Raw genomic sequence first — 27,187 nt, forward strand, 5'->3', positions numbered from 1 at the left:
TTCCTCACCTCCAACTCATCCCAGGCAACATGCCATCCAAGATATGCTACGCATCCCCAAGACTGTATTTCTTTGTGTGCTAGTGTGCTCGTTTGGGCCAAGTCCTTCCCCTCTGCCTCATGAACTCCTCTAAGACCAAGACACTTCTCCAAGCGCTGAGTCTCCCACTTTGTGCTGCCACAGAATTTTGAAATTATCTTATGTTCACTTTTCATTTTCCTTTCTTGATAGAATGGGCCCTACTTTATCTCTGAATTCCAAAAATGGCATTATTTCTAGTATATGGGAGTCATTCAAGAAATGATGATTATATAAATGGGAATGAGTAAGTGAATCTATTCATTGAGGTTGAAACTCTACCTTTTCTTACAAAGTCTAAATGGAAATAAAACAATGAGGAAAAATCGGAAGAGACTTTTAAATTCTGTATTTGTCTTTGCTTCTTGATGCAAACATTTTTAGAAAAACATCAGTGGAACTCTATTCTTGCTTGAGAAATAGCTATGAAGAGCAAATTTATTTTGTGGACTGGACACAAAATAATGGGCAAGAATTCATGAATGAAAACAAAATCAGAACAGAAGAAACAGCTTGTGGAATTCTCAGGAAAAACAATCTGAATAAGAAAACAAATTATTATGAAATTGGGATCTGCTAAATATTTTGGAGAAGGAGACATTTGATTTTATGCTTTTAAATTTCCTTTAATTTCTATTATTTTCCCTATGGTAAGTGTTCAGTTGCAGAAAGAAAAAGGTATTTTGTCTTTATTTTCCTTTTAAGTATTTTTACGAACTTCACATATTTGTGAGACTGTAACTATATTTTCCCAATACCTATGGTATTTTTCAACAATAGGATTTGTATTTAATGAGACACATTCAGTCCTTCAAGAAACTGGAGGACTTAGTTAGCAATAATCATTGTAATGTCTATAGTGGTACACATAGGATATTAGAGGCCAATTGGTAATTACTTTTATTCCTGAGATCACCATGGGGTAGCCTGGGAACGACTAGAGAAAATTAAAGAGCTTAAAACTGAGTTGTTTCTTAAAACTCCAAATAAAATTTCAGTGTTATCTATGGCTCTGCTAATAATAATTTAAAAATTATAATGTTCATCTTTTTCTTGCTTTGAAGTAGAGCTCTTTTAAAATCAAATCGTCATTTAGGTTTAGTTTACCAGAGATATTAGACTAACATCGTTAAAAATTAAAGTTCACGCTCCAGAAAAATGTTTAAAATTTTCCACAATAAAACCACAGCATAATTTTATTCAATAACACTAACATTCTCTTTAAACAATATCATTGAGATATTTGACTAGAATTAAAAAATTCGTAACTGTGTATTCACTAAGACAACCCCCCTAATGATTTTTAGGAAATATACACACGCTGAAATATTCAATACAAATACTTGAAAAATGCACTCTGAGGGAAAAAAAGAACAATTTTTATTTCCCACTTCTGAACTTAGATTTTCTTACTGGAATTTTATATAGCTCAGCATGGCAATAGACTATGTCTGCTGAAATAGGCCCAAATTACTCTGCGTGTGTAAATAGTTTATTCTGTACTTTATTATATGTTCCCCAAATGCTTACTTTACTCCCATGTTGCTTATGATGAAAATAAATCAGAATGATATCATCGCATTTTAACATAGGCTTAATTCTCTTTTATTCTAAATACTATAACACAGAAATGAATATGAATTAAATTGCTAATAGCAATGAAAAAATCTTTACCATATGTTGAATAAAAAAATGTCAAACAAAAGGAAATATTTATTGTTAATGAACATTATGTTATGGAGAATATGTTTATAAAATAATCTTTGATATTTACAGAAGACCTATTTTATATTCATATTGCATCTAACCCATAATTGCTTATTTTCTTAAAAATAGAAAAAAAAAGAAAAGTGCAACAGAAAAAACCTCAATCTATTTATGTATGCTAAAAATTAAATGTGAAACTATAATAAAATTCAGAGTTTAAAGGTTCAAAGAGCTTATGGTGTCGAAGACTATAATTTCTATTTGAAAGCTTTTTTAAGGCAACACTATCACAGACACACTTGGCATTCCACCAGGACAAAGAATACAAGTGACTCCATCACATAATACAGGTCAATACAATTACCCGATACGTGTACAATGTGCTAAATTTTGAGTACAGATAATAAGTGATTGCTATATAACAAAAATATCCCCCCAATGTTACTTCTCAAGGTTCCATTTTTATTTTCACTGAAGAGCTGAAGTATTGAAGTGCATACATTTTCGTCATGTTAAATGGAAGAAAGAGTAGATCGTAACTCAGCTGCTGAAATTTTAATACTGCTTTTTAACCATCTGCATCCTAAAGTGCTTTCAGAGATTCCACAAATGCTCGAAGGAGTCAATCCCCAAAGGCTAACCCCAGGCATATATTTTGTTAATCTATTCCCGATGCTTTGCCTAAAAAATTGGCATTACCATCTTCAACATCTTTCTTTTGGAACCATGGTTTTGAATTTGTTCCTTGTTGATATGCTTCCAGAAAATGACAGATTCCAGGAATTTCACTGGGGAAATTTGGGGGAAGTTCCTCCCTTGATCGAGGGGTAAATACAAAACCAGGACAGTCTTTGAGTAATCTGAAAGATTAAAATAAAAATATAACCATTACAATTTAATGCTTGCATAACTGTCTACTCAAAAAAGACAACAGAACTAAATGAATATTCTTGAAAATATTAATAAACCAGCCATTCTCACTGTGGTTGACAGAAAGCTTCTTATGATGTTAACAAACAGAAGAAGTACAATGGAAAATAAATTCACAGTAATGGGGAAATAAAACCCAAAATAATCTAAAGGTCTAATAAGAGCAAAAAATAAATAAATAAACCCATAACTATAATGTTATAGAATAAGGCTTCCAAGTTGAAAGATTAGACAAGTTAAAACATTGCCCATTTATTGATTTAGTCATTTTGTAAATGTTACTGAGAAATAATCATGGGCAAAAAATCGTAAAGGGAAAGTTCTACATAAGCTACATGCATATATATATATATATATATATATATATATATATATTTAAACTTTTATCTCTCAATAGAATTTTTATCAATTCAAGGTTAGTAAGACTAAAATGAGATTTAATTGTACATATTGATACTCTACTTCCATCTGGTATTTGCAAGCTATTTCCTTCTTAAATTCATGTGTTCAACCTAATTTTTTTTAATTTTACAACTAACTACTTATCCATTATGCTAAACTCATTTTGAATTCCCAATCCTACTGATTAAGTTACTGGGTCTTCCCATGTATTTCCCTAGCTTTCTTTTCAAGGCAAACTTAATAAGTATCACTCTAATCTATTATTTAGGCCATGGATGGAAAACGTTGAATAGTTCTGGGATCTAAACCAACTTCTACAGAAAACCACTCATCACACCTGCCCAAGCAGACCAGAGCCTTACTCACCAGTCTGCAGTATCCTATCTAAAGGAAATAGAATGATGGTGCTGCATTAGAATTTGGAACTATGACATTCTTCCAAATACTGAAGAAATCAACTGGGTAGAAATCTAGGCCTAAGAATGACAGACCTGAAGCAGAATACATGTGAGTATTCTTATTAACTAATTTCTATTAGTACACCAATAAATATGTAATCTGCAAAATAATAAAACTAATGGAAATGATGATTCCGTTAGGAATTCATAAATATTTCTTGAGGCCTGTTATTTATAAAGCACAGGATTTGGTAATATATAATGAAATGTTACAGAATCCCATAGTAAAATTATAAGCCTCAAACTCTGGTAGATTTAATTTTAAAGTGCAAGAAAGATGTCAGCTTTCTAACTTTCAAAAATGGGGTAGTAGTATACATGTCTAGGATAGTTGTGAAAATTAAATTAGTCAATTACATAAGAATACACATCAGTGAGATACCACATAACACCCGTCATACTGGTAACAATAAGTCTGATAACATCAGGCTTTGGGGAAGAGAAACCTTCACACACCAACGGGGGAATGAAAATCGATAAAAGCAATTTGGACAGCTAACTGATCCTTAGTAAAGCTGAAGCCAGGTATAGCTTGTGATCTGGGAATACCACTTATAGGCATGTTATCTAGAAATATATGTATAAGAATATTTATCAAATCACTTTTACAATAATAAAAAAACTGGGTACACTTTAACTAACCATGGGTAGAAGATAGATTCTGGCTGATTCATACTCTAGAATACATATTCAGTATTATATATGCCATGCTTGTTCTGGTTTGTACTGGTTTGTGAGAGCAAATAGAAGACATTCAGGAATTTTCCAAGCTATCGATGGACTGAAACCTGCTGTGGTGGGAGTATCACACCGCAGACATTGGTAAATGCTAGAAATCAGGGATCCTCCCTTTCACTCCTCTAAACTGGTTTACCAGCACACTACTGCATTAGAAATACTTTGAACAAGTGAATTCGATTTATATTTCATCAAGAAAAAATATCTCAGAAACATAATTTTTAGTGGATCCCAGGCAAGTCATAAAAGGATATGAACAGGTTGAGCGGAAATCTATTTTTCTCTGACTTTATTTTTTTATCTGGAGGAACCTAAATGAAGAGAATTATATTCCTGGCTTCTTTCTGCCCATGTTCCTTCCTGGTAAACATATGTTATACCTCTACTCAGTGCCTTCCTGCCTCTCTCTTCAGAGCCTGCCTGTCCTCAGAAAGTACATGTTCCCAGATGTTTCTACAAATTTTAAGGGATGTAGAGTCCAGTGTGTCAGCCAGAAAACAGGGACCTGGGGACTGTGATATTGTATTTCTTGTATATAACAGGGATCTGAAACAAATATGGCAAAAGGTTGAGATTTTTTAAATATTCATATTGGTTACATGGGTATCATATTTTCTTTGATTTTTTCTGTATGTTTAGAATGTTTAAAAATTAATTGTAAACATGTATAAATCTGTAAGCATTTAATAAATAAAACTGTACAAAACTATAGGTGATTGGTATATTTAAAAATATTTTTCTGTCCACATTAGCTCAACATTTCCTATTAAATACGATAATTACAATCATAACCTTTATATCACTTGAATTTATTAAGGGTTTTGCTCCAGATCCCACAACTGGTAAGCCCTGTATTTAGAACTGGTAAGACATGTCTTCTGAATACAAATCCCAGCCTTTTAAAGGAACTTACAGATAAACACAAGTAGAGTGTCATGGGGTGAAAAATGTTCATTAAATCACCTTCAAATAAAGATCAAAACTTATAAGAAAAACAGGCTGGAAAAATGAAACCATCTAAGTGGAAGCGTGATGGCAGAAAGATCCAAGGATAGCAGCAAGAGTCTCAGTGCAGATTCCACACAGGGCAGAGGATGTCTTTCCTCCCTCTCGACTGGATACCATTTCTCCCACTACAACGGTAAACTAACAGATTTCAGGTGGCCAGTGCAATCAGTACCTGTAAGTGGTTGGGCTGACGTTGATTTTCCGTGGTACACTGCAGGACTCAAATTTGTTAGCCAAGGTGACATTGTTTCCAAACAGACAGTAACGGGGCATTTTAACTCCAACCACTCCAGCAAAAACCGACCCAGAATGCAATCCAATTCGCATCTGAAAGCAAAAAAGTACCACAGTGTTTCTGGTCGTGGGTAAAGCATTTTCCACTTGTCAGTGTTGTTTGAATGGCCTGTCTAAATTATTGGGCCAATCGCTCTCACCACACCAGTTCCTCCTTCCTTAAAACCTCAAGCCAATTTCCCTGTACTCCTCACAGCTGATTAAGAATGGCGAGTGGAGAATCACCCACACCTCTTAACTCTTCTCTATTTATTCACTTAGGTTTATCGCACAAAGCAGTCTTATTTCACCTCTCCTCAATATCTGAGACAAATTTCCACGCATATCTGTCGCAGTCACCACAGCGACAAGACAAAGCATCTCTGGGCTGTTTATGTGAACTGCTCTGTCTATGAAGTGAGGCAGACATAACTTCTGGGCTGCAGGAGTTGTTTCCCGAAACACTGTCAGGAGGGTCAAAGGAAGCTAGCTGTCACTCTAGGGAGTGTGTGGCTTCAGGACTACTGCTTTAAAAAAGCTTTATGCCAAACACTACCCATTATTCAAATGACTAACAGCTAGAGAGAAGGAATTCCAATATTTAAGCAAAAAATAACAGAGGAAGCAGGAAGTTGTTGCTGAGGCCCAGATTATAGCCTCTTTGGTCCTTGTAATGATTCTCTAAACCACTTAATACCATGTTGTAGATTTATTCCTGCTTAAATAAGTTAGAGTTGGCTCTCCGCAACTAAACCGTAATGCACCATTCTTTTGATAACTAACTAATAAGCATTTACTCTCGTTTCCTGGACAATGTATGATCCCACTTTACCTTGATAGGTTCTCCATGGGGAGACATGACTTCATCAGAGAGCTCCATCATCTTCAGGGCCATCAGCGCTATCTGAACAGCATGCGTATCACTTTCTTTGTGTAATCCTCCGGCCACACAATATGCATCGCCAATGGTCTCCACCTACACATAACACATTTCCCAAGCTCAGGAAGAATAGCAGTGTATAACATATAGCAGAAGTTAAAAATCATATGGTAAAAATCTTGGTGTTCTCTGTCTGTGATACTGGCTACAAAAAGCTACCAACTACTTTAAATCCACCAAATTGTAATAGTCGTATTCTTATTCTCCTCTAAATATTTACTGTCACTTATCAGATCATCTCATTCTCCTTATGAAAACTCCTAGGGTGGAGAAATGGGAGTGAGAAAAGCAACAGGGATACATAAACCTATAGTAATTTCCCATTTCACTCAGAATAAATGCCAAAAACCTTAGAGCACGCCCAAAGTTCTCCTTGACCTGCCTCTCTGCTCATTCCCGACTTTTCCTGGTAATTCTCCCACTTGCTCACTTTGCCTCAACGCCACTGGCCTCTCCTGTTTTCCTTCACACATGTCAAACCTGCTCTCACTTGCTAGTCCTTTGCCTGGAATAATACTCCTACAGACAACCATTTGGTTTGTTCCTTATTTCCTTCAGCCCCTGTAAAACATCACTTTACGAGAAAGGCCACCCTCTGTGAAATAGCAATTGCCCTTAACTTGCTTTATTTTTTCCTCCAGAATATTACACCACATAAAATACTATCAATTTATTCATTTGTTTATTGCCCTTCTTTCCCTCGGTGGAATGTAAGTTCTCTGAGTTTGTCTATTCTATTAATTCCTATATCACCAGAGTCTCGTATATTCACCAACAGATGAACCAGGCAGCAATGCCTCCCATCAGATTCAGTGAATGCATAAGAAGTGCTTAACAGAGAGATTAATAGATCACAGGTGCTCAATAAATGTTACTAACTAGGAGAAGCAGTATCCCCACCCCTACTTGGAGTTAGGTGTCTAATCTCTGTACTATTGTGGCACTTTGTACAGACTTGAGTGAAATGGAGCCTTCATCCTGTCATATGGGAATCTAGCATTTGTCATTGCCACTGCCAACACCCCCCCAAACATATGTCAACTCTTCTCACAGGGACTGTGCCCACCCATGCTGGAAAATGCTAGATAACCAGCAGATATATGCTAGAACAATGAATAAATACTAAAACAAACAGACAACAAAATAATTGAAAGAGAGAAAATGAAATTAAATAAAGTCCAGGTATGATCAGATCCCTGAATAAATAAACTTGACTATTGCTTGGAAACCATAACACTTCTAGGTCAGCCTATGATTATATGTTCTGTGTATCTTAAATGTATTTTATGGTAAAGACTCTTATTTATTGATGGCTATCTCCAGGTACTTTCATGAAAAATCAGGAATAGAGAAAAGGTGGACATGAGGACCAGTAAGGAAGGTGATTGACTAGTTTGAGCTGCGCTGGGTTAGTCAGGGAACTCTTGTAGTCAGGAGGCTTGATTCTAAATACTTGACAGAAATAACCACATTTTTTTTCAACTTGAAGAAGAGGGCTGCTTCTTCTGCTATCAATCAGAGCAGTTTGCAAAGAGCAGCAAGAATTCCTTCTCACAATTCTGAGAAAGGAGACATTCTCAAGATAGAAACTGTCTACAAATAAATACAGTAAATTCCACAAGAGGCCATCAAGCTTAACCTAACCGAAGCCAATTATTTTATCTGTAATTATCCATGGACCTATTTTTGTCCCAAGGGATCATAGCTCTATCTGGAATTTCCTGTTAGAAATTTTAAAAAGGAAGTTGTTTTTATTTCCAGCGTCTAGATTTTAAAAAGGGCTTTTATATTCCCATAAATAATTTCCGTTTTCTCCTCAATCATCTATTTTGTGTTGAGTTAAACTCTGAAATTCCAGATTATGCGGCAAATTAAGAGATGGTTCAAGCCACACAAATGAGAAGCATGTTCTATTCTCAATGCTCACGTCTGAAACAGTGCAAAATACTTTAAATCAGTAAAATATAGGTTTTACTTCTAAAAAAACAGGCAGAACATGAATCTTTTCATGAGTTCTCTTTTTGATAATAGTTGCAATTAAACAGTAGCTTATTACAGGTGGGGGGGCAACCCTGTGCATCCCCAGTGCCTGGAATGATGCCTGGTACACCCTAGGCACTCAGTCTTGCTGCCTGATGCATAACAGATATTATTTACCATAACATTTATGACAATCTTGTTCACAAAGATTGCAGGACATGATGTATGTTATTCGTGCCTATTAACCTTTGGGTGGATAATATTTCCTCTGTTTCAGAAATGAGAAAGGTTAACTTTCTCAGCTTATAAAGCATGTCGGGCAGAGACAGAATTTGAAGACAGACCTCTCTTATTCAGTTATCTCTACCCACGGCCTCTCCGCAATAATGCCTTAAGTAGGTAATTGGGATTTCTTCTAACTGGCCATAAAAAGTATCATGTTGACTCTGTATTGAATTAATCTGTTCAAATATAATTTGTATGACCCTCATGTTCCTTTACTTTGAGAGACTCAGAGGATAAGTTTTTCCTGTACAAACCATACTTTGAATTGTCTGATACTTAATAACTCAGTTTCCATAGTCAGGTGTAAGGTTCAGAAACTTATAAACTTTACCTGATCATGGGTCCTGCAGCCCGTTCTCCACTCAGTCTATCGTCCCACCATTCTATGCCTATGCCTTGAGAAGACAACATGGTAGTCTTTTCATGTTATCATTATCTCTGCTTCTGAGCAGATTCTGAGCTATTTCTGGCTGGCAGACACCCCCTTGATTAATGCACAACACTCATTCCCAGGATGGCCCTGCTGAGACAGCCTCTCGTTTGCATTATCACTCAGATCCTAGTTGTGCTTTTTCTCAGTGACTTCTGCCTGGAAAATGGTCATTGCCCGGCTCCAGCCCTACCTTGTAGACATCCAGCTCTCCGCACTGCCGGTCAAAGCGCGTGTAGAGAGCATTGAGCATGGTGATGACCTGCAGCGGCGAGCACTGGGAGCAGATGGCAGTGAAACCCACAATGTCTGAGAAGAGCATGGTGACGTTACTGAACTTCTTGGCTTGCACCACTTGCCCTTGCCACAGCTGCTGTGCCACCTCGGAGGGAAATATAGAGCACAGAAGATCAACTGTCTTCTTCTTTTCCTCCTCCAGGGCTTGGTGGGCTTGTTCAAGGGTGGCCTTCAGTTTTCCCAGCCTCTTCTTAAGGCCGTCTTGCGCTCTCGCCTGTTCTCCTATCAAGACCACATCCCTCAGTGCGTTGTGAATCGGGATGTCTGAGAGGTAGAGCCCTCGTCCTGTAAAATCTTCTAATCTGTCCACACAGGGTGACCCCAAGAACAAGATCGCACTGGATTCAATGATGTAGATCATTTGGCCTTTGAGGTCCATAACCTGTGAAGCAAAAGAGAACCAGTTCCTGTGGTTTACTCAAGTTCCCAATACCTTTTTGAGACAAAGAGAGGAAGTAGATACAGGGATAATCCTTTTGTATTCAACTTGACTTTTTCTACCTGCTGACCAGGAACAATATGCATTTTTATAGTTCTAACCTACTATTAGTTCTAAAATGAATGCAGGCATTTAAAGAGTATACTCTACATGTAAATCATAATTCTCAATAAACAATGCAAATAATTTTTTCTTCAAGGCTTTCTCAGTAAGTGGCTTGCTGCTGCTTTTGTTACTACATTCTTTTGTCAGTAGCAGCCAGGAGAAGTAATTGCACCAGGGGAGGCTTAAGAAAGGTGAGGCTCCAAGTGATCATTCTGGATTACACGATTTACCTGGATGAGTATGGACGAATATGTACATGTGTGTTCACTGCAGCAAAGAGTCAGAAGCAACCCAAATGTCATTCAATAGCAGACAGTTAAGTAGAGGAAAACCTTACAATGAGACACTACACAGTCTTTGAAAAGTGAAATAGGCTTATATCTAATGACATGGAAGGATGCCCAAAATATTTTGTTTAGTGATAAAATGGAAGTTATAAATAGTATTTTTTTGTTTTAAACAAAAATGCACATAAGTTATGTCTTTGATTTTTTTACTACAATTACCAATTTTTTAAACATTTGCCTATGAGTTTTATGATGAAAAGTAATAAAGCTGTTTTCAATTTTGGGAACAATTTGTCTGCTGGGGATACACATGACTAAAATTTATATGCATCCTAAGCCTCTCTATTAGCTTCGCTGTACTATCAACTATGATTTAGCCAACTTTGTATCCTAAGAGTCAATGATTACCAAAGTTCTCTGCCATGAGGTGACAGAATATTTCCCCCTGCCTATCCTCTAACAATTAAACAAGTTATTGCTTTCTTCTATGTTTATTACATATTGAATTTAAAACCCATTTAGTTGGGTCCTATGAGGAAAAAAAATAGTTTTCGGTGTTTGTTAAGAAAAATATCTCTTATTCCAAATTAATGCACTTAAAATATGATTGAAAACATATTTTATACAAATATTTTTATAATTTGGTTATAAAATACTTTATAAATATTTTAAAAGGTAGACTGCATTCATTGAATATTCGTGAAGTAAGGGTCAAGAAGAAATACATGCAGAAAGAATCTTATTTTCAATTTATTCCAGCCTTAAAAGTATTTTAGAATTGTTTTATCAAGGCATTTGAAGTGATACATATGTATTTGAGCCTTTTTTTGTTTCTGGTCCTTAAATATGAGATCATTGATTTCATATTCAAAATTCTATTATGTTTCTCTTACCCTTGAAGATTTCTTCACAGAGTTGTCCCATCTCCTCACTCGGACCACAAATTGCATATTCAACATAGTCATGATTCCACTAAATGTTTGATTGACTTTTGGAGTCAGAATTTCAAAGTACTCTTCAAAATTAGGCTTTCCTTGGAAGTCTCTCCTGTTCATCAGCCTCCTGATACCATTGCCAAATTGCAGAATTGTCATATCTTGGTCAAACATGAAATGGAATGGAAATGTCTTACAGAAGAGAGAAGCAGGGATGACCAGGGAGGACTGGGGTTTGCCTGGGGACAGGGATGGTTTGGTGCTTTTGACATGAACTGAGTATAACAAATAGGGCTGATTCACAAACTCGCTGCTGTCATCACGGACACAAGAAGGCATTAATGAGACTGCCACTTCGGTTTCGTACAGGATGTGAGCTGCTGCCTTAATGATGCCGGGAAGAATCAAGGACGTGGTCCTCTTAGGGAAGAAATAGTAAACGTTTAAGAAATCATGATCTTTATCCAGGCAGAGAATGGACGCATCCTCCAGCCTGCCCTTCTTTTCTGCTTCTTGGCAGGGGCCGCTCTGTTTCAGAAGGGTGCTGAAGCTGTTTAAAAAATCTTTGAGGGTTCCTCCAACCACACCCAGGATGTGTTCATCTTCCTCATAACATATTTTGAAAAGCTCTTCACCGAGAGATTCTTTGATGATCTCCACAGGAACTCCTGAAAGCATATATTCACATTTCTGCCACATCTGTGCTGTTACTACTATTTTAAACATTGTTTTATTTGATGATTTAGTTCCCTTTATATATCATAATAAGAGTTCCAATCCAAATTATCCATCTATATTCAAATTATGTGTACAGAGTAGTTACTAAAATTCTGGTAACTTTGAATAAAAATCCCCAATCATTTCTTTGAAAAAGAATGATCAACTGAGTATAATGTACAACTTCTATCTCCCTAAAAAACGTAGCTATAAAAGAGCAAGGGGAATTGCAGGGTCAGGTCCCTTTCAGAAAAAGCCCTCCCACCTAGGAAACAACAAAATCAGTCCATGCTGATGGAAGGGTACTGCCCCCGTTGCAGGGCCTCCAGGAGAATAAGCTTTAGACACAGGCATTGATTTGAAATCACTGGTTGTGAAACTCAACTTTGTCATTTTTTTAGAGATAACATAAAGCAATTTTCTCTGATTATAATATTCCCCCTCATTGCTTAATGTTATACTGGTGAATATGTGATTGGAATATATTACTTCCTACAACTTCTTCCTTAACCTCCTCTGTTCTTTAAACTCTGTGTACCACCATTTTTTTAATCTGTAACTGAGGAAAAAATAGTTCCCTTTTCATAGCACTTCTGTGATATGTGGGGCAGGCATTTAGAATAGTACCTGGCTTCTAATAGGGTTCAATATAATTAGCCATAATCACCATCATTATTATTACAATCTTAATGTCTTGCACTTTTAGAAAAAAATCACTTGTTGACCTATGTACTCAAACCATGAAAAGGACAGTAAAACAAATTTACTCATCTACTTGTCTCCCTAAACTAAGTATCAATATGAAAATACCATTAACCCCTTTTCCCAGGATTGCTTTGAGCCTTTTAACATTTTTTTAATTTTACTTTGCTGAGTACTATTTATCATTCACAACCAGGAACCCTTAGTCAACATCAAGACCAAAGCTTTGAATGTCTATGAGTCAGATTTCCATGCAGCCGTATCTCATTCTCAGCAAATAAACATTATAAGAAGAGGAAATATTTTAGATCAAACAAAAACACATAGTATGGAAAAGAGTTATTCTTTATGCTAACACAATACATTGAACACTTGACACTGGAACTCACTAGCAAATATAAATACATATTTTAGGAGAAAATATAAGTTCTATAAGTAAATATTTTTTACTAATAGAAAATATTAGTTTACTAGTAAAATATTAGTTCTAAAAATAAGGATTTCCTAATCACATATACTTAAACACTTTTATTACCTGCCGCAAGTGCTTGGTCTGCAATTATTTTTTCAAAGTCTTCTCTTTCCACAGATTTTCTGAAATTATTTCAATATCAAATTAGAACCTGACAAATGAATGCTAAAACTTCATATTATAACAAGTTATGACAAATACTAATTTAAATTACCTTTTCTGTAGAGGCAAAGCTTGACTCTCGAGTTTACAGGAAAGGAGCGGTGCCATGCACAACCCAGAGCGATGTTGGGAGACCCCAGATACACCTGATACAGGGTGTCCCATCATTTCTTACCTAACCCTTCAACTGCACGTTACTTGGACTAATGCTATAGACGCCTGCACTGGCAGGGAACAAGGAATAGAAATGGCCCCCAAGGGGATGGAGATAAGCTACCCAGAGCTTTACTGAAAACCCAGCCAAGAAGAAAAACCTACACATCAATGAATGTCACTTTTAAGTATCCTTATTTTTTTCTAAAGCAAATACACAGTAAATCCTGTCTACTTAACTCTCAGGCATCTTTACATTAAATTTTATCCTTGATCTTGTATAAAACTGAGTGGCTCGAGAAATCTATTCTTTCTCCAATTACTGCATTGGTTTCTATAACATAGAAGTTGATAATATAATGGCATACATTTTGATTGATAGAGGCTCTGGTAATTTCAACAAGGCAACTTGCTGATTTATGTCTGCCGAACTTTTTGTTGATGATTCCTGATAGTGATGACCAATTATGAGTAAATTTGCCAAACTCTGGAAGCATATTAAAGGATACCCAAGTTCTGTTCGTGGTTCAGTCTGCCATTAGACAAGCCAAGTTCACAAACAGGCATAAATCTATAATTCTCAACAGGTTCCAAAGAAATTGATACATGTAAAGCAGTTTCAAAAGGAAACATTTTCAAGAGGGAAAATTGCTCAGTCCACTACTTTATCACATAAAGGTATATTGCTTACAATTATTTAAAATAGCAGGTGGAAACATTTTCTTATTTCAGTGGGTTAAGGAGCACTAAGTGGCATTACCTAGTTGATTTTAGAGACCCCCAGACACCCTGATGTATAGAACGTCTTTGCAACATCGCACAACATCTGTACACTCTGTTGTGTGCTCGCCGCCCAAAGCCGACCCTTCTTTGCCACCAAACCCCTTGATGTGTACTGTTTTATATTAATCCGTCTTTAGACTTGCTTCTTTTTTAAGTAACTTCTATTTTTTGTAAAGAATGAGAGCAAATCTTCTCAGAGAATTATAATGCTGCCAATTCCCAGCACCCATGATATGAGATATGAGCAAAGTGAGTTAAACAGCACGTTCCCTATCTTTATCTTCAGAGGAGGAGTGTCAGTCTGTATATGCACCAGCAAATGAGTCATGAGTCCATACACATGATGGTGTGAACAAAAGGTCCTAGAAAAAGAAACAAAACAAAAGCTCTACATGCAAACGACCCGGGAGATACCAGAATGGTTCTACTTAAACTCATTCACTTAAAGAACACATGGTGGGAACAGGGAACTCCAGTCTTCCATTTAGGGACAGTTCATTATTTAACATGCTGGCGTTTTTCTTTTCAAGTTATCTACATAATAAGTAGTCTGCAAAAAGGAATAAGGTATGTTCAGCAGTTGGCAAAATGAGAGCAGTAGAAATGGCAGTTACCCTGCCAAAAAGATGGGGGGAGAAAACCCAGAAACAAAGAGAATACCCAATAATTTAAGAAGGCAAAGCAGCGAGTAGCCATTTGGCATACCAACATGCACTCTTACGAGAAAGAAGGGCCCTCATCTTATTTCAAGAACTGAATAATTACCACTAGGACAATTTACAAGTATGATCAGCTCTGTAAGAAGTCATAGAAATAGTTAAAGATTTTTCAAGATTTCCAAATAAATATATTTTTTCTGAGTTTTGAGATTTTCAAGAGATACGCTGCTGGGAAAACATCCTGATGGAATGTTTGTACCCATCCAGCTTTAAGAACATTTTAGGACACAAAGCCCTGAGAATAAATTTTGTGTAAACTGGCCACCAAGGATTTCAGCAGACAGACACAGTAGCACAGCTACACTGACTTGGGGCTGTCTTATCAGCCTGACTGAGCTCGAAGGTCAGAGGTGTTCTGGAATGCTTTGCATATCGCTCATGGAAACAAAGCTCCTGTCAGACACAGGGGCAAACACTCTCTCCTTCTGCACCCGTCTGTGACCCCTTCTTGGCAGCATGCTGCCTGCAGTCTGGGCCCAGTTAGTCAGCAGGGAAAACTACATGCAGATAATCCAAAAACCAGAGTATTCACTCATGCGTAGTAGGGAGATGAATGAATTTACAAAATATTTCTGACAATGGTACTGGTTTGCACGACTTCAGTGTTCAATTCTGTAAATTTAAACTCAAGTATTTGTGCTATCATTTGCAGATTAAATAATTCTTGGGATTTCAGAGAATCAAGAACAAGGGCAAATCAAGTTAGCTACCAGCAATAACTGTGCCAAGATATATCTGAAAAATTGATGATATAAATCAGATTGTTTTTAAAAATCATCATATATATTAAGTCTCTGCAGAAAGCTAGCTTAATGAAAATTTCAAAGACACAGTATAAGAAAAAAACTGTAAGCAGAACTGATAGTCAGTGCACACACCAGCACAACCAAACTGGATATGAAGATGCTGAAATACTCCCCTGAGGACTAAGAGCTGCTGCCCCAAGTCCCCCAAATCGACCCTGTCCATCCTCTCCCATTTCATCTCCTCCTGATGCAGCACCTAAAAGTCTAACCTGGGGGAAAGGGCAGAAGCGGGAGCAGAAGGAACACCGGAACTCTGATCCAACCTGTTAGCAGCATTCTTCAAGCAACGAGTGTGCCTGAATGTTTCGTATCCATGCCTTACCCGTAGAGTATTTCAGAAATTATCCCTTAGTAGGAAAGAAGAGGCCTCTGGGAGCTTGGTAAAAGCAGCAGGAATTGGCAACATGGTTAAAATCAAGGGCTCTGAACCGCCCAGGTTGGAAACTCAGGTCTGCCTTTTCCTAACCTCTATCAGATTTTCAACATCTTACATAAACTTGAGCTTAGTGATGCACAAAATGGGAAAAATAAATGCACTTACTTTCTAACTAGTGGCAGCTAAAAAAAAATACTTAGTCCAGATTGGGCATTCTAAATATGCTTATACTTTCAGTAAGTGTTGGCTATTAGTGGTGGTATCGGTGACAGTAATAAGAAGTTCATACATCTAAAGTAGTTCAATTTACCTGCTTTCTTTTATCTTGTGTTTTGCCAGTGTTCTCTGAAGTGCAAGGTTCAGCCGCTCAAACTGAAAATTGAAAAGAAAAGTTGTAAACATTCTCTTAAATAATAATACACTTGAAGATACATATTTTAAACATTCATCTTGAAAGTTTCCTGTGAAGAAGCAGATACATTATTACAATTAGAAGTGTCGTGAATTTACACTTTGGAAAGTGGGATTGATTTTCCACAGGTTTTTCAAACTTGGGAAGAACGATGAGCTACACTAATTTGAGTTTGGATGTGGGTTGTAGACCACAGGCTTTGCCCTCGGTGGGTGGTCTCACTGACAACCACAGAACAAGGTCAGGTGAGTTGGAGTCTGAATAGAAGACCCCAGTTTGGTAATGTCCGGTCTTCCATGAAGGGATCCTGGGCATCACTTCCTCTGGGTCAGGAAACCCCTTGGGTGTGCTGCCAAGACCTCAGTGTCAGCACGGCTCCAGCCAAGCCAATCCCTATTCCTTTCACAAATTCTTCACCAGCCGCGCCGGTGACTCTCTGCCCTTAACTCCAAGTGCAAATTTGTTTCATGTGTCATTTACATCTCCTGGTCTAGAAAACTCTGGTACTTTCTCTGTCTTTCCCCCTTTTTCATCCCTTAAATCCAATCTGTCACCAAGATCAGCTGATCTTGATTTGAAACAAATCTTGGCTTTTCCCTAATTTGTACTCATGTCTTTCCTTTGAAATAATAATCCTCACCAAACACTTATAGTTTTACTCTTTTATGGATTTCATGAATTTCCCTATACTGTAAAGTATTGCATATAAGCCTCCATATTTTAAATACTTGTTGACTACCTATTAATCTTTCTTAGCTTCCTGTTGTCCCTAGTTAATAAGGAGAAGAGTATTGGTAAGCAGTGCTGCTGATTCTTTTGCAGTCCATGTAAAAATTATGTGTATCTACATGGGTATACATAACTGCTGACTCTTTCTGTAGTTCACCCAGAGAAAAGTGAAGAATTTTCTGGCTATGTTCCAGGTTGGGAAATTCCTTTCTCCTTAAGAACTATTTATATCTCTCTGAGTTTCCACTGGTCAAGTGAGGCAGGCGGTGGAGTTCAGCAAATTAGGCCAAGCTTCTGTTTTAAGAAATTAAGTTCATAACTTACAAAAATGACTTTCCATTTTAATGTGCATTATAGAGCTTAGAAAGGAAATTTGAACTTTATTGAGAAAAATACAAGTGCTGAGAAAAAATAAAAGAAAACAAATTTACAACATAGAGCATCTTTGACTGTTTGGATAAGTCTGCCTCTGGATGAAAGAAAGGCTGGCAGGAGCCTTATCTGGCGGGCTGATTCGAAGCAAGGTCCTAGAGACCTATATGAGGGTGGGAGGCCTGGCAGGTGAGGGCATGTTCAGAAGGGAAAATACGGCATGTTTCTCCGGGGTCTTTTATGTTAAGAAAAGAGAGACATGAAATAGAAGACTCTAAATGAAGTGAATTAGCCAGGATTCCTGAAAAGCTTCAGTTTCTCAAGGGCCTTTTACTTTGTGGAAAGTTACTCTGGCATTCCTAACACCAGCATATCCCAGTAGATTAAAACTCATGAAAGCATGAGTTTTGTGAGTTCTTTCTTCCTGAAAAACATATACAGATGGGCAAAGGGCTCATCAATAAAATGAACATCATTGCCTCTGCTCGTGATCTCTCACTTTTGCTTCATGGACTTGCTACCTGCCCTTATTATTATTATTTGTCTTCTCCACTAGAATAGAATCTCCCAGAGAATACCCATTTTGTTCACCACTATGTCCAGCACCTAGAACAGTACATGACCATAGGAGATGCTCAATACATATTGATGGGATGAACCATACTCCCCCATCAGCATTCAAAGATGTGAAGGCCTCATCTGTAAAATTATACCAATGAAGCGAGAGACCCCAGTACAGAGGTGTTATTCTTTTAGCTTGCTTATAAATAAATTTAGCTTGTTTCCAATTTAAAATAATTTGAATTATGTATTTGCATTGTTACTCTGACCAGAAACTTTTGATAGACAATGAAAAAAGAAAACCCATCCAATTCTGAGACTGGAGACTTTTTTCCTTTTTATGCTGTATACCTCAAGCTAATACAAAATAATGTTGAATGTAAACTATAATGAAAAAAAAATAAAATAAGTAACATTTTCTTCCTCCTCCCCAATGCTACTGGAGACGTTCTCTCCCTCTTTATCTTCCTGATTAAACCATCACACTTTTCAGTCAAGATCCTTTTTGGCCTTTTATTTCCTTCCCACTCTCACCAAGAACTTTTTTCTTCGAGTCCTTTCCACGTAACACGCTGTCATTGTAAGAGGGAGGAGAAATGGTTCATCTTCCCATTGGTGGGGTTGGCGAAACACAGGTATTCCTGACTTTCCATTTTGAATCAGAACTGGATTTTCTAAAGACAAAGGTGCTCAAGTCCTAGGAAAACTCTAGTGATATTATAAGTTAACAGACTTTTGTAGTTATTTTCACGACATACCATTTCTTTTCTGGAAAACTATTATAAGTTCAAAGAAACAAAACCTAACCAAACCCACAAACTTTCCTGGCAAAACGTTTATCTGTAAAAGCTGCTGGTGCCTAGTTTCCTGCTTTGGCCCTGTAGCTCCTGTAACATATCCTGGGCCTAGATGCTGGGATGACACAAGTCCACAGGGTCATAGCAGGACTCAGCTGTAAGTGAGACCTGTCATCGCAGTCAATGCCAGGGCCTTGTGACGTACAATCAGCCACTACAAGACTCTAGGCAGGTCAGTCAGATGCTACACATCCCAACAATTCTATGTATTGATCTTTAGTTTAGTACGGAATTTTAGGACTAAAATGAATATTTTCCTTTAAAATGAATCCCCCACAATCCAACAAACACAAATATTATGCAGTAGTCTCCTGCAGATTTTTACTTGCCCAGCACTCAAACTCCCTTTTACTTGGGAAAGCCTCTATTTTGAGTTTTGGGAAAATGGGCTCTGCTTATATTAATAATCCTCAGACCCTGAAGTGTCGTGGATCACAGAATTCCTGATTCCTGGAGGGAGTGCCTGTCCCCAAAAGTAAATCAAGTGTTGCTGTCAAGTTTACTTAACAATTATTTTTTGACTTGATAAGGGATAGGTATGTATTCATTGTTAAAACAAGCGCATCCCTGACAAATACACTGTATGTTAATACTTCTGGTATAACTGTCATTTGATGTATTACTGCTGTGAACACTGAATGGGCAAAATTTCATTGGTATGGTTTAACCATTTCAGTTGATTTTCAACTTTTCCACAGTTTTTAATGATTTTCTAAACCAAAGTTATTTCAATTCATAAGGATAATTTATAATTCTGTTTCTTTTTTTTCTTGAAACCCACTGTACTGAAACTCATCTAGAAACTTTACAATTCTACTCAGATCCACTTGGTCTCGTGAGATCTTTGACTTGGGGTAATATCATCTATTTAAGTATATTTGATTCAATTGATTCAATTGAGTAAGTGGGTTCTGATGTTTTCAACTGTGGCCAATACTACATTGCAAGCTGCTAAACACACTATGCCTGAAGAGCATACAGGATTTGGGGGGAGCAACAGCCATAAAAATAAGCAAGCAATATGATAATAAAAAGATCAGTAAAGTATGAATGAGATGCACAGACCTTTCCATCTCTCCAGTTATCTCTTTTACTAAAAGCAAGCATCCTAACTCTATCGCCTCGATTTCTTCAAACAGAAGTGAAAAATTTGAGTTAGATGATCAATAAGGTTTTTTTAAGCCCTATTATTCACTACTTTAGAATGACATCTCCTACTTTGAATTTTCCATGGATAATAAATTTTAATATTTGTCCCCTATAAAAACATGAATTGGGAAGTTAAATCTGATTTTCTAAAACGAAAACTATGATGATGTCAAATGGTACTTGGAGACTCTTTCTTTGAGTTATTGATACAACTGAAACTAAACAATTAGTAAGAATTAAATGTCTACTAAAAAATTAAAAAGTGCTATTTAATTGAAGATGTGCAGATGTTTGGACAGCTGATGAAATGATCTAGATTCTTATGACACAGTCCAAGTGTATCCAACATGAGGACACTTTTTGTCATAAGGCAAATGGCCTCAGTTGTCCAAGAGGAGTTCTAGTCAACAATGCCAACTATAGAAGGCCCTTCTGCCTCTTAGAAGTCTTCCTTGACCTCAGCCAAAACACCAAGAAGCGATGCCTCTTCGCATTCTTACAGCTTTGCCTTCACCATCTGCTACATGACAGTATAGTCAAATCTCAATGATTACTTCTATGAGCTCACAAACAACACAGATTATTCTAAACAAGAACAAAGAAAAAAGTAAAATATTTATATTAGTATTTGGAATGTTTTAACGTGTGTATGACTTCTACTTTAAGAACTCAAAATCTGTCAAACAAAACAATGAAGCTGACACAATAATGACGAGACTCAGGAGAAGTGTGGAGGCTGGCCAGCTTCCCCGTCATCACCATCTGTTCCTCCCTGGGCACCTCACTCTGTCTTTGGAAATGACAGTCCCAACCACTTCCCATGCCACCCAACTCCCTGACAAGAGCTTCATCCCAGCCAATGCTGGCTGCCTAGCGACTAGCATAGTGTGAGAATAATTAGATGGTTCTATTTCAAAGGCTATTAACCAAAGTTCTATTGTGGTAATATTATATTTGAAATAAGTTCCTTCACTTTCTGCTCATTCTAGTGTATCCATGTTTCAAGTGTCAACTCAAGTCTCTTCTTTCTCAGTCACTCAAGACCATATTGTTTGAAAGCAGTAATTGCTCTACCCCTCAAACACTATGTGACTTTGGTCAAGTTACTGAACTCTCCTGGTCCTTGGGAGGGAAACAAGATTACCTCTGAAGTTCCTTTGAGTCCTAAAAGTCAGCAAGTCTGTGGTTCTTCAGGGCTTTGGTATTGAGTCAGTTACAAGTTACCAGTGGATGACAGTAGCTGGAGTCTAACTCTATCAATGTCCAAGCTCACAGGTTAAGTGAGTTTCTATAAAACTGAACACTGATGGAGGGAGAAAGACATCATGAACACATTCAGCTGCTGTTCTCTTTAGCCCTGCAGGGGGAGGGGAGCTCTCAATACGCCCCTTCTATTCCTAAGATATTTGACCAAGAAGGTGCTCCATAACTCAAAATGGCATTAAACTACGCAGCTCGAAGAGCTATTTCAAATGCCTGAGCTAACAGCACAGACATTGGTGATCACAGGCCCATGACTCTGACCCAAAAGAGCAGGTCAAGCCTGGCTTGAGCAGAGATTTCAGACTCAGAACCAGCAGGACAAGGAAGATTTTCCTAGTCCAACAAATTGTCAGGTGATGCATGAAGCTCTTTGAGTTGGAAGAAGAGAACATGCCAGAAAGTAAGTTATTTTTCAAGGAAGTTAATTTTAAAATAATTGTGAACTACTAGGCATTTGTAGTATGGTACGAGGTATAGATCACTTCACTTCATGATCATTAAAACACTAGAATGTAGAGACTGTTATTGTTTCCATTTTACAGACAAGAAAGCTGATGCTAAGGAACTAAGCAGTAACTCAAAATTATAAAGCTTGTCAGAGTGCAGGATCCTTTCTGAAAGAATTCAAGGTGTTGAACATTTTAAGATAAATACAGTTTAAGAGTACGATTACTTTAAATGAATGTTTTTGTATGTTTCCAGGAAATATGCCACATCTATCACAGTCTTCAAAGTGAGAAAGCAAGTGTTTACATCTTCCTTAGAAAAACTTTTTTTAAACAGTTTTCAAAGTATCAGTAAAATCATGAAAGGACAAGCACTGACCTCTGGGAAAATGAGTTTGCAAATGCTCTCAGCCAAAGTGTGAAGGTAGACTCGGCTCCGACTGGTCTTTCTTTTAGGAAGACTTCCTTGTGCATTCTTCTCAGGAACATCCTGACAGATGGGCAGAGTGGCTTTGCAGCTCTCTGAGCTTCCTGCTAGATCTTCTGCTGGCTCCTTAGGAACCTGCCCTGGTGCCAGTAATGAGAAAGGACACTCCCCTGTGATCTTGAGATCCTTCAGCTTTGTACAGAACATGGTGCTGGTGGCCTCGCTCTGCTGTGGATCTTGTGGGCTAGTCTTCGTATGTGGGATGACAAACAGAAGCCACGATCAGATCAAGGACACTGGTGACTGAGGTGTCTATGGACAGTAGAAAGTCAGAACAGAAAGAGAGTGACTTGGAAGTCTGATGAAAACAGAAAGAGACAGGTGTGCAAAAGCAAAGACCATATAGTCATATTGCATTTTCCAGTAAAAAAAAAATTCTGGTGGAAACATCAATTATAAAATGGATGGAACATTTGGTAAAGGTCCTTACTAGTTGTGCATTTTAGTGTACTAGTAAAATATTGCTTTTAACATTTCAGTATTTTTCAAATGGAATAGAATTTTCTCTGAAGTGTCCTTATTAGCACAAACTACTGATATCCATTTTTATAACCCATTTGGTCTAGTTTGATTGCACATGGGTGGAACATTATGGTTTTAAGATAGAAGCTAAGTGAAAATGTATATTTTATTAGTTCTAATACCACTACTTTTTCACTATACTATCATTTCTGATAAATCAGAGTAGCAAAAACCAATGTATCCCAAATATACCCCCAAATATTTATATATTTGATGCCTAAGTACATGTTTTCAGACTGAGACACAGAATATATTTTTCAGGTATGAAACTCTGTTTGATTGTGAGTTCAGCTTAATAACAATGCTAATGACCTTGATCAACTGGGTTTATCAACTATTTCCATTCTTGGAAAGTCAAAGACCCAAGAAAGAGGGAAAAGAACCTACATTTACTTATCCCTACTATGTGCTAGGGAACTCTGTTCTCACATTTAAGGCTCCCAGGAATCATTTAATCATCATGGCCACCATATGGCATAGGTATCATTATGTCTAACGAGCCAGAGCTCAAAAGCTTAAGTCATTTATTTTCCTTTGAAATGCTAGAAAATGAAGGAGCAAGAGTTCAAATGTGGGTCCATCTCACTCCACAGCCCATGCATTTTTTATGAACCCAAACTCATACTACAAAATTTACTAATTTCTAAATAATCAGGCTTAATTTATAAACTACGATGAGTTTATCTTAAAGATATGGCTTAGGAGTTTACATTAAAAAGCAAACAAGAACATAATTCTCCTGCTCATTTGATGGTGGTATTTGAATGTTCCAGGACAGAGCCTTATATTTCAGTCTTTACAACTAGCGTTCAATTAACTTTTCTCTTTCCTATGTGCCTAAATGCTCTTAACAGGTTCTTAATATGTATAGGCAATGGTTTGTAAATAGTCACAGACAAGTTACCTAATACATTTAGAGCAATGGAAAATCCACTGTATGAACTGAAACAAATAAGAAACCCAAATTCAACCTCTGACAGCCTTTGGGGTCACAGGATATTAGGTCTGGGTGCAGGTTAGGATGCTGATGTCCAGAAGAAGCTGCCAGTACTCTCTATTACTTAAAGTCATACCTCACATCTGTGACCAATATGTAATTTATGGATTACAAGGAAGGTACAAGGAAGATTCTATATATTCTTAAGCAGAAAACATATTCTAGCAGACTAGAAGAGGGATTGATCTCAGCAGGTTTGGCATGGTAACTTGGATTCTGAAAGACCTAAACATTTAAAGCTCTCAACAACATTTCTTTAAGACTCAATTCTACAAATATTTATTTCTCAGGCTTTACTGAATTTCAGCATAATTCTACTACTATTTACTAACTGCTGTCTTCATGAAAAGTTCAGATGAACAGTCAGCAGACCTTTCCGCAAAGGGTCAGAAAGTAGCTATCTTCCACTTTATAGGTCTTTATCAATGACTCAGCTTTGCTGTTGCTGCATGAAAGGAACCAACATGGATGTGTTTCCATAAAACTTTATTTGCAAAATCAGGCCATAGACTTGCCCCTCAGGCTGTAGTTTTCTAACCTCTGGTTGTAAAAGCTAAGTTAACTGAAACATTTTAGTCCAAATACCATTTTGACTAAAAGGCAAGTTACTTCCTCATCTCCGCCGACCAGCCACCCCCAAAATAGTATAGTCTATGCATATTCAGTTTTGCACAACATGTAAGAAAAAAGAGATCAAAGTAGATAGTTATTAAATAATTATTGATTTATAAAAAGTATAACACTATTATTTTACATTAATTTTCAGGAAGAAGAGCTGTATTAATTGAATGCCATTATTTCAGTTATATCAAAATATAACTACAGCAATTAGAAGAAAAAAATTAGAGAAAGAATAGTTAGGATTTTTTGAGGGTACTCAAATAAAAGGGAAGGCAATAAAAAATAGAATTCTGATTATATGTTCCAGTTAAAGGTGAGATGGACAAAATCAAGGGGGAGGGTGGAGTTGGGGGAGGGAGGGGGGTTTGGCTGGGGTGGGGTGGAGGGATGGGGAGAAAAGGCACACAACTGTAACCGAATAACAATAAAAAATTAAAATTAAATAAAATTTTAAAAAAGAATTCTGATTATAGATTGAATTTAATGCAGGTATAGAACGACTTCCTAAAATAAGTTATTCTGGTACATATTAGAACTTTAGTACCGGATTTAGGAATTTGATATAATGTAGTTTACGATAAAGTCCTCCATTAGCTTAATCTTCTCATTAATAGTGAATTTCAACTTGTCCCGAAACCCAGTATTTTTCTTCTCCTCTTCCCATTCAATCCCCCTGTGACAGGCTACAGCTGACCAGCCACCCTTGCTTGAGATTCTCCCATACTGCACAGCACTATAACTTCCAGAAAATATGCCTAACACTGTTTCTGATTAAACTAAAAACTGCAACAGGAAACAAGTTGTACTTACTTCAAGATCAGTTAAGTGTTTAGTCTCATTAAATCACAAATGTATAAACAAGCTAATTAGCATTCTTCATCTGTTCAACTAATGAAATTACACTACGAAACAGATGCACACAGTGCTGATACCTTGGAAACCTATGTTTGTCTTGTGCTTGCCGGCCGGGAATACAGAAGAGGTTCCTCAGCTCAACCAGTGATGTATTTTACGGGTAACAGCAGTAACTTCACAAATGCCTTGGTCATGTGCAATTCAATACATAGCTTGTGACAGAAATGACAGCAAACATGTTAAGGAAAAAACAAATTAATTAAAGCAATACCTTTGGTGACAAAGCCTTGGCAAGCAGTGGGGGGTGTATGTTCTCAGAAACTCGAAGTAATATTTGCCATTGCCAGAGTTGATGATTAAACAGCCTTCAAATATACTGAATGCTCTCTCCGTCTTACTAGTAAGTGATTAACTGCTAGGGTGAGAATAATAGCCCAGCTATTGGCCTCATATTAATAACCAGGATGCCTTACTGTTCAGGGAAGGGGTTTTTCCATCATTTCAACTCTAGGAGCTAATTAAGCACAAAAATCTTGTTCTCTACAAGTAAAGAGACCTGAGAAAAACACCCCACAGGTAGTCTCTGACACAAAAAGCACTTTTTGTTTTATAACAGCTGGTCTTAAAAAGCAGATTTTAAATTATAAATGGTATGTGTGTGGGAAGGGCAGGGGGAACCTAAGAACTAAATCTCCACAGTAAGAAAAAAAATATATACATACACTAATCAATGTCCTACCACCTAACTGTGCCAACATCTGTGATTAAAGAGATAGAAGTGTTTTAAGGTGAAATTCCAAAGTCCAGATTTTTAAGAATAGCTAAAAGGAAAAGACTACTTCAAAACAAACAGCCTTAATAAGGATAAAGTTTGCATAGCCCAGTACAAACTGTAACAACCATTTCCATAAACAAATGTCAGGGAACCAGCTTAATTTTCGGGTAGACTGAAAATTGTCAAAAGTTTTCATTCCTCCAAAATTTAAAAAATATTAAATAAAATCCCATAAATCAGGCTTTTAAAATGTGTTTCATTTTACTTTGCAGTAGGAAATATTTATAGAACTTTCCCCTACAATATATCAAGAAAGCAGGACAAAGTAGTAGAAAAACTGGTGAGAATGTCCAAGTCTTCCCAGTCTAAGTTAAGAAAAATGACAAGCAAATGACAGACGCGTTCAGGCTGTCACTCCTCCCGGTTTTATATAGTCACACTTCTGACAAGATCAGGTCTTATGTGCCATCTTCACCTCCTTAAACATTTATTCCTAAGCCTCCAACTCTCTGGCTTTTGCTTCCACTATGTTACTGAAACCCTCCTTGCTAAATTCGGCAATAAGCTGCTAAATGTTAAACCTCAAGAATCTTTTGGCTCTTGGTATAGTGGAATTCTCCATGTCATTTGCATGTTCTTTTTTCATAATCTCCACTCTCATAGATTCTTTGATACACTGGATTGTCTCCTATTTCATACATTCATTTGTTCCCTTTTCATTCTATTCAACAAATATTAATGGATGGCTACTGTGTGTCAGACACATGCCCGCCTGGAGTTTCCAATGCAGCAGGGAAACTATTTTGGACACATCAGTTCTGAGTGTAACATGGGCTACAAAAAAGGGAGGCACATAGCACTCTAAGAATGCAAATCCAGGATCCAAACCCAGTCTCAGGAGAAAGAGGCATCTGAACTGAACTGCGACTTTGAGCCCAGTAAAGAGAGTTGAGTGGACT

At 37.1% G+C, this 27,187-nt stretch overlaps 1 protein-coding gene across 6 annotated transcripts in view; it reads right to left on the reverse strand.

The window, feature by feature from the left end:
- Positions 1–2,066: 2,066 nt before the first annotated feature.
- GUCY1A1 (guanylate cyclase 1 soluble subunit alpha 1) overlaps positions 2,067–27,187 on the reverse strand; it is a 76,447-nt gene continuing 51,326 nt past the window's right edge. For 5 of the 6 annotated variants that reach the window (XM_045202667.3, XM_053911639.2, XM_045202666.3 and 2 more), the window contains 8 exons: positions 22,351–22,710; positions 16,493–16,554; positions 13,247–13,305; positions 11,251–11,960; positions 9,423–9,908; positions 6,427–6,570; positions 5,494–5,648; positions 2,067–2,645 (listed from right to left, as the gene is read on the reverse strand). In XM_045202667.3, the coding sequence (XP_045058602.1) occupies positions 2,444–2,645; positions 5,494–5,648; positions 6,427–6,570; positions 9,423–9,908; positions 11,251–11,960; positions 13,247–13,305; positions 16,493–16,554; positions 22,351–22,605 (2,073 nt within the window). In that variant the 5' untranslated portion in view covers positions 22,606–22,710 and the 3' untranslated portion in view covers positions 2,067–2,443. Of the gene's footprint in view, positions 2,646–5,493; positions 5,649–6,426; positions 6,571–9,422; positions 9,909–11,250; positions 11,961–13,246; positions 13,306–16,492; positions 16,555–22,350; positions 22,711–25,530; positions 25,666–27,187 lie in introns of all 6 variants that reach the window. The other variant, XM_045202670.3, reaches the window with a different exon arrangement.

The sequence above is a fragment of the Desmodus rotundus genome, chromosome 9, assembly GCF_022682495.2.
Source record: "Desmodus rotundus isolate HL8 chromosome 9, HLdesRot8A.1, whole genome shotgun sequence".
Classification (NCBI taxonomy): Eukaryota; Metazoa; Chordata; class Mammalia; order Chiroptera; family Phyllostomidae; genus Desmodus; species Desmodus rotundus.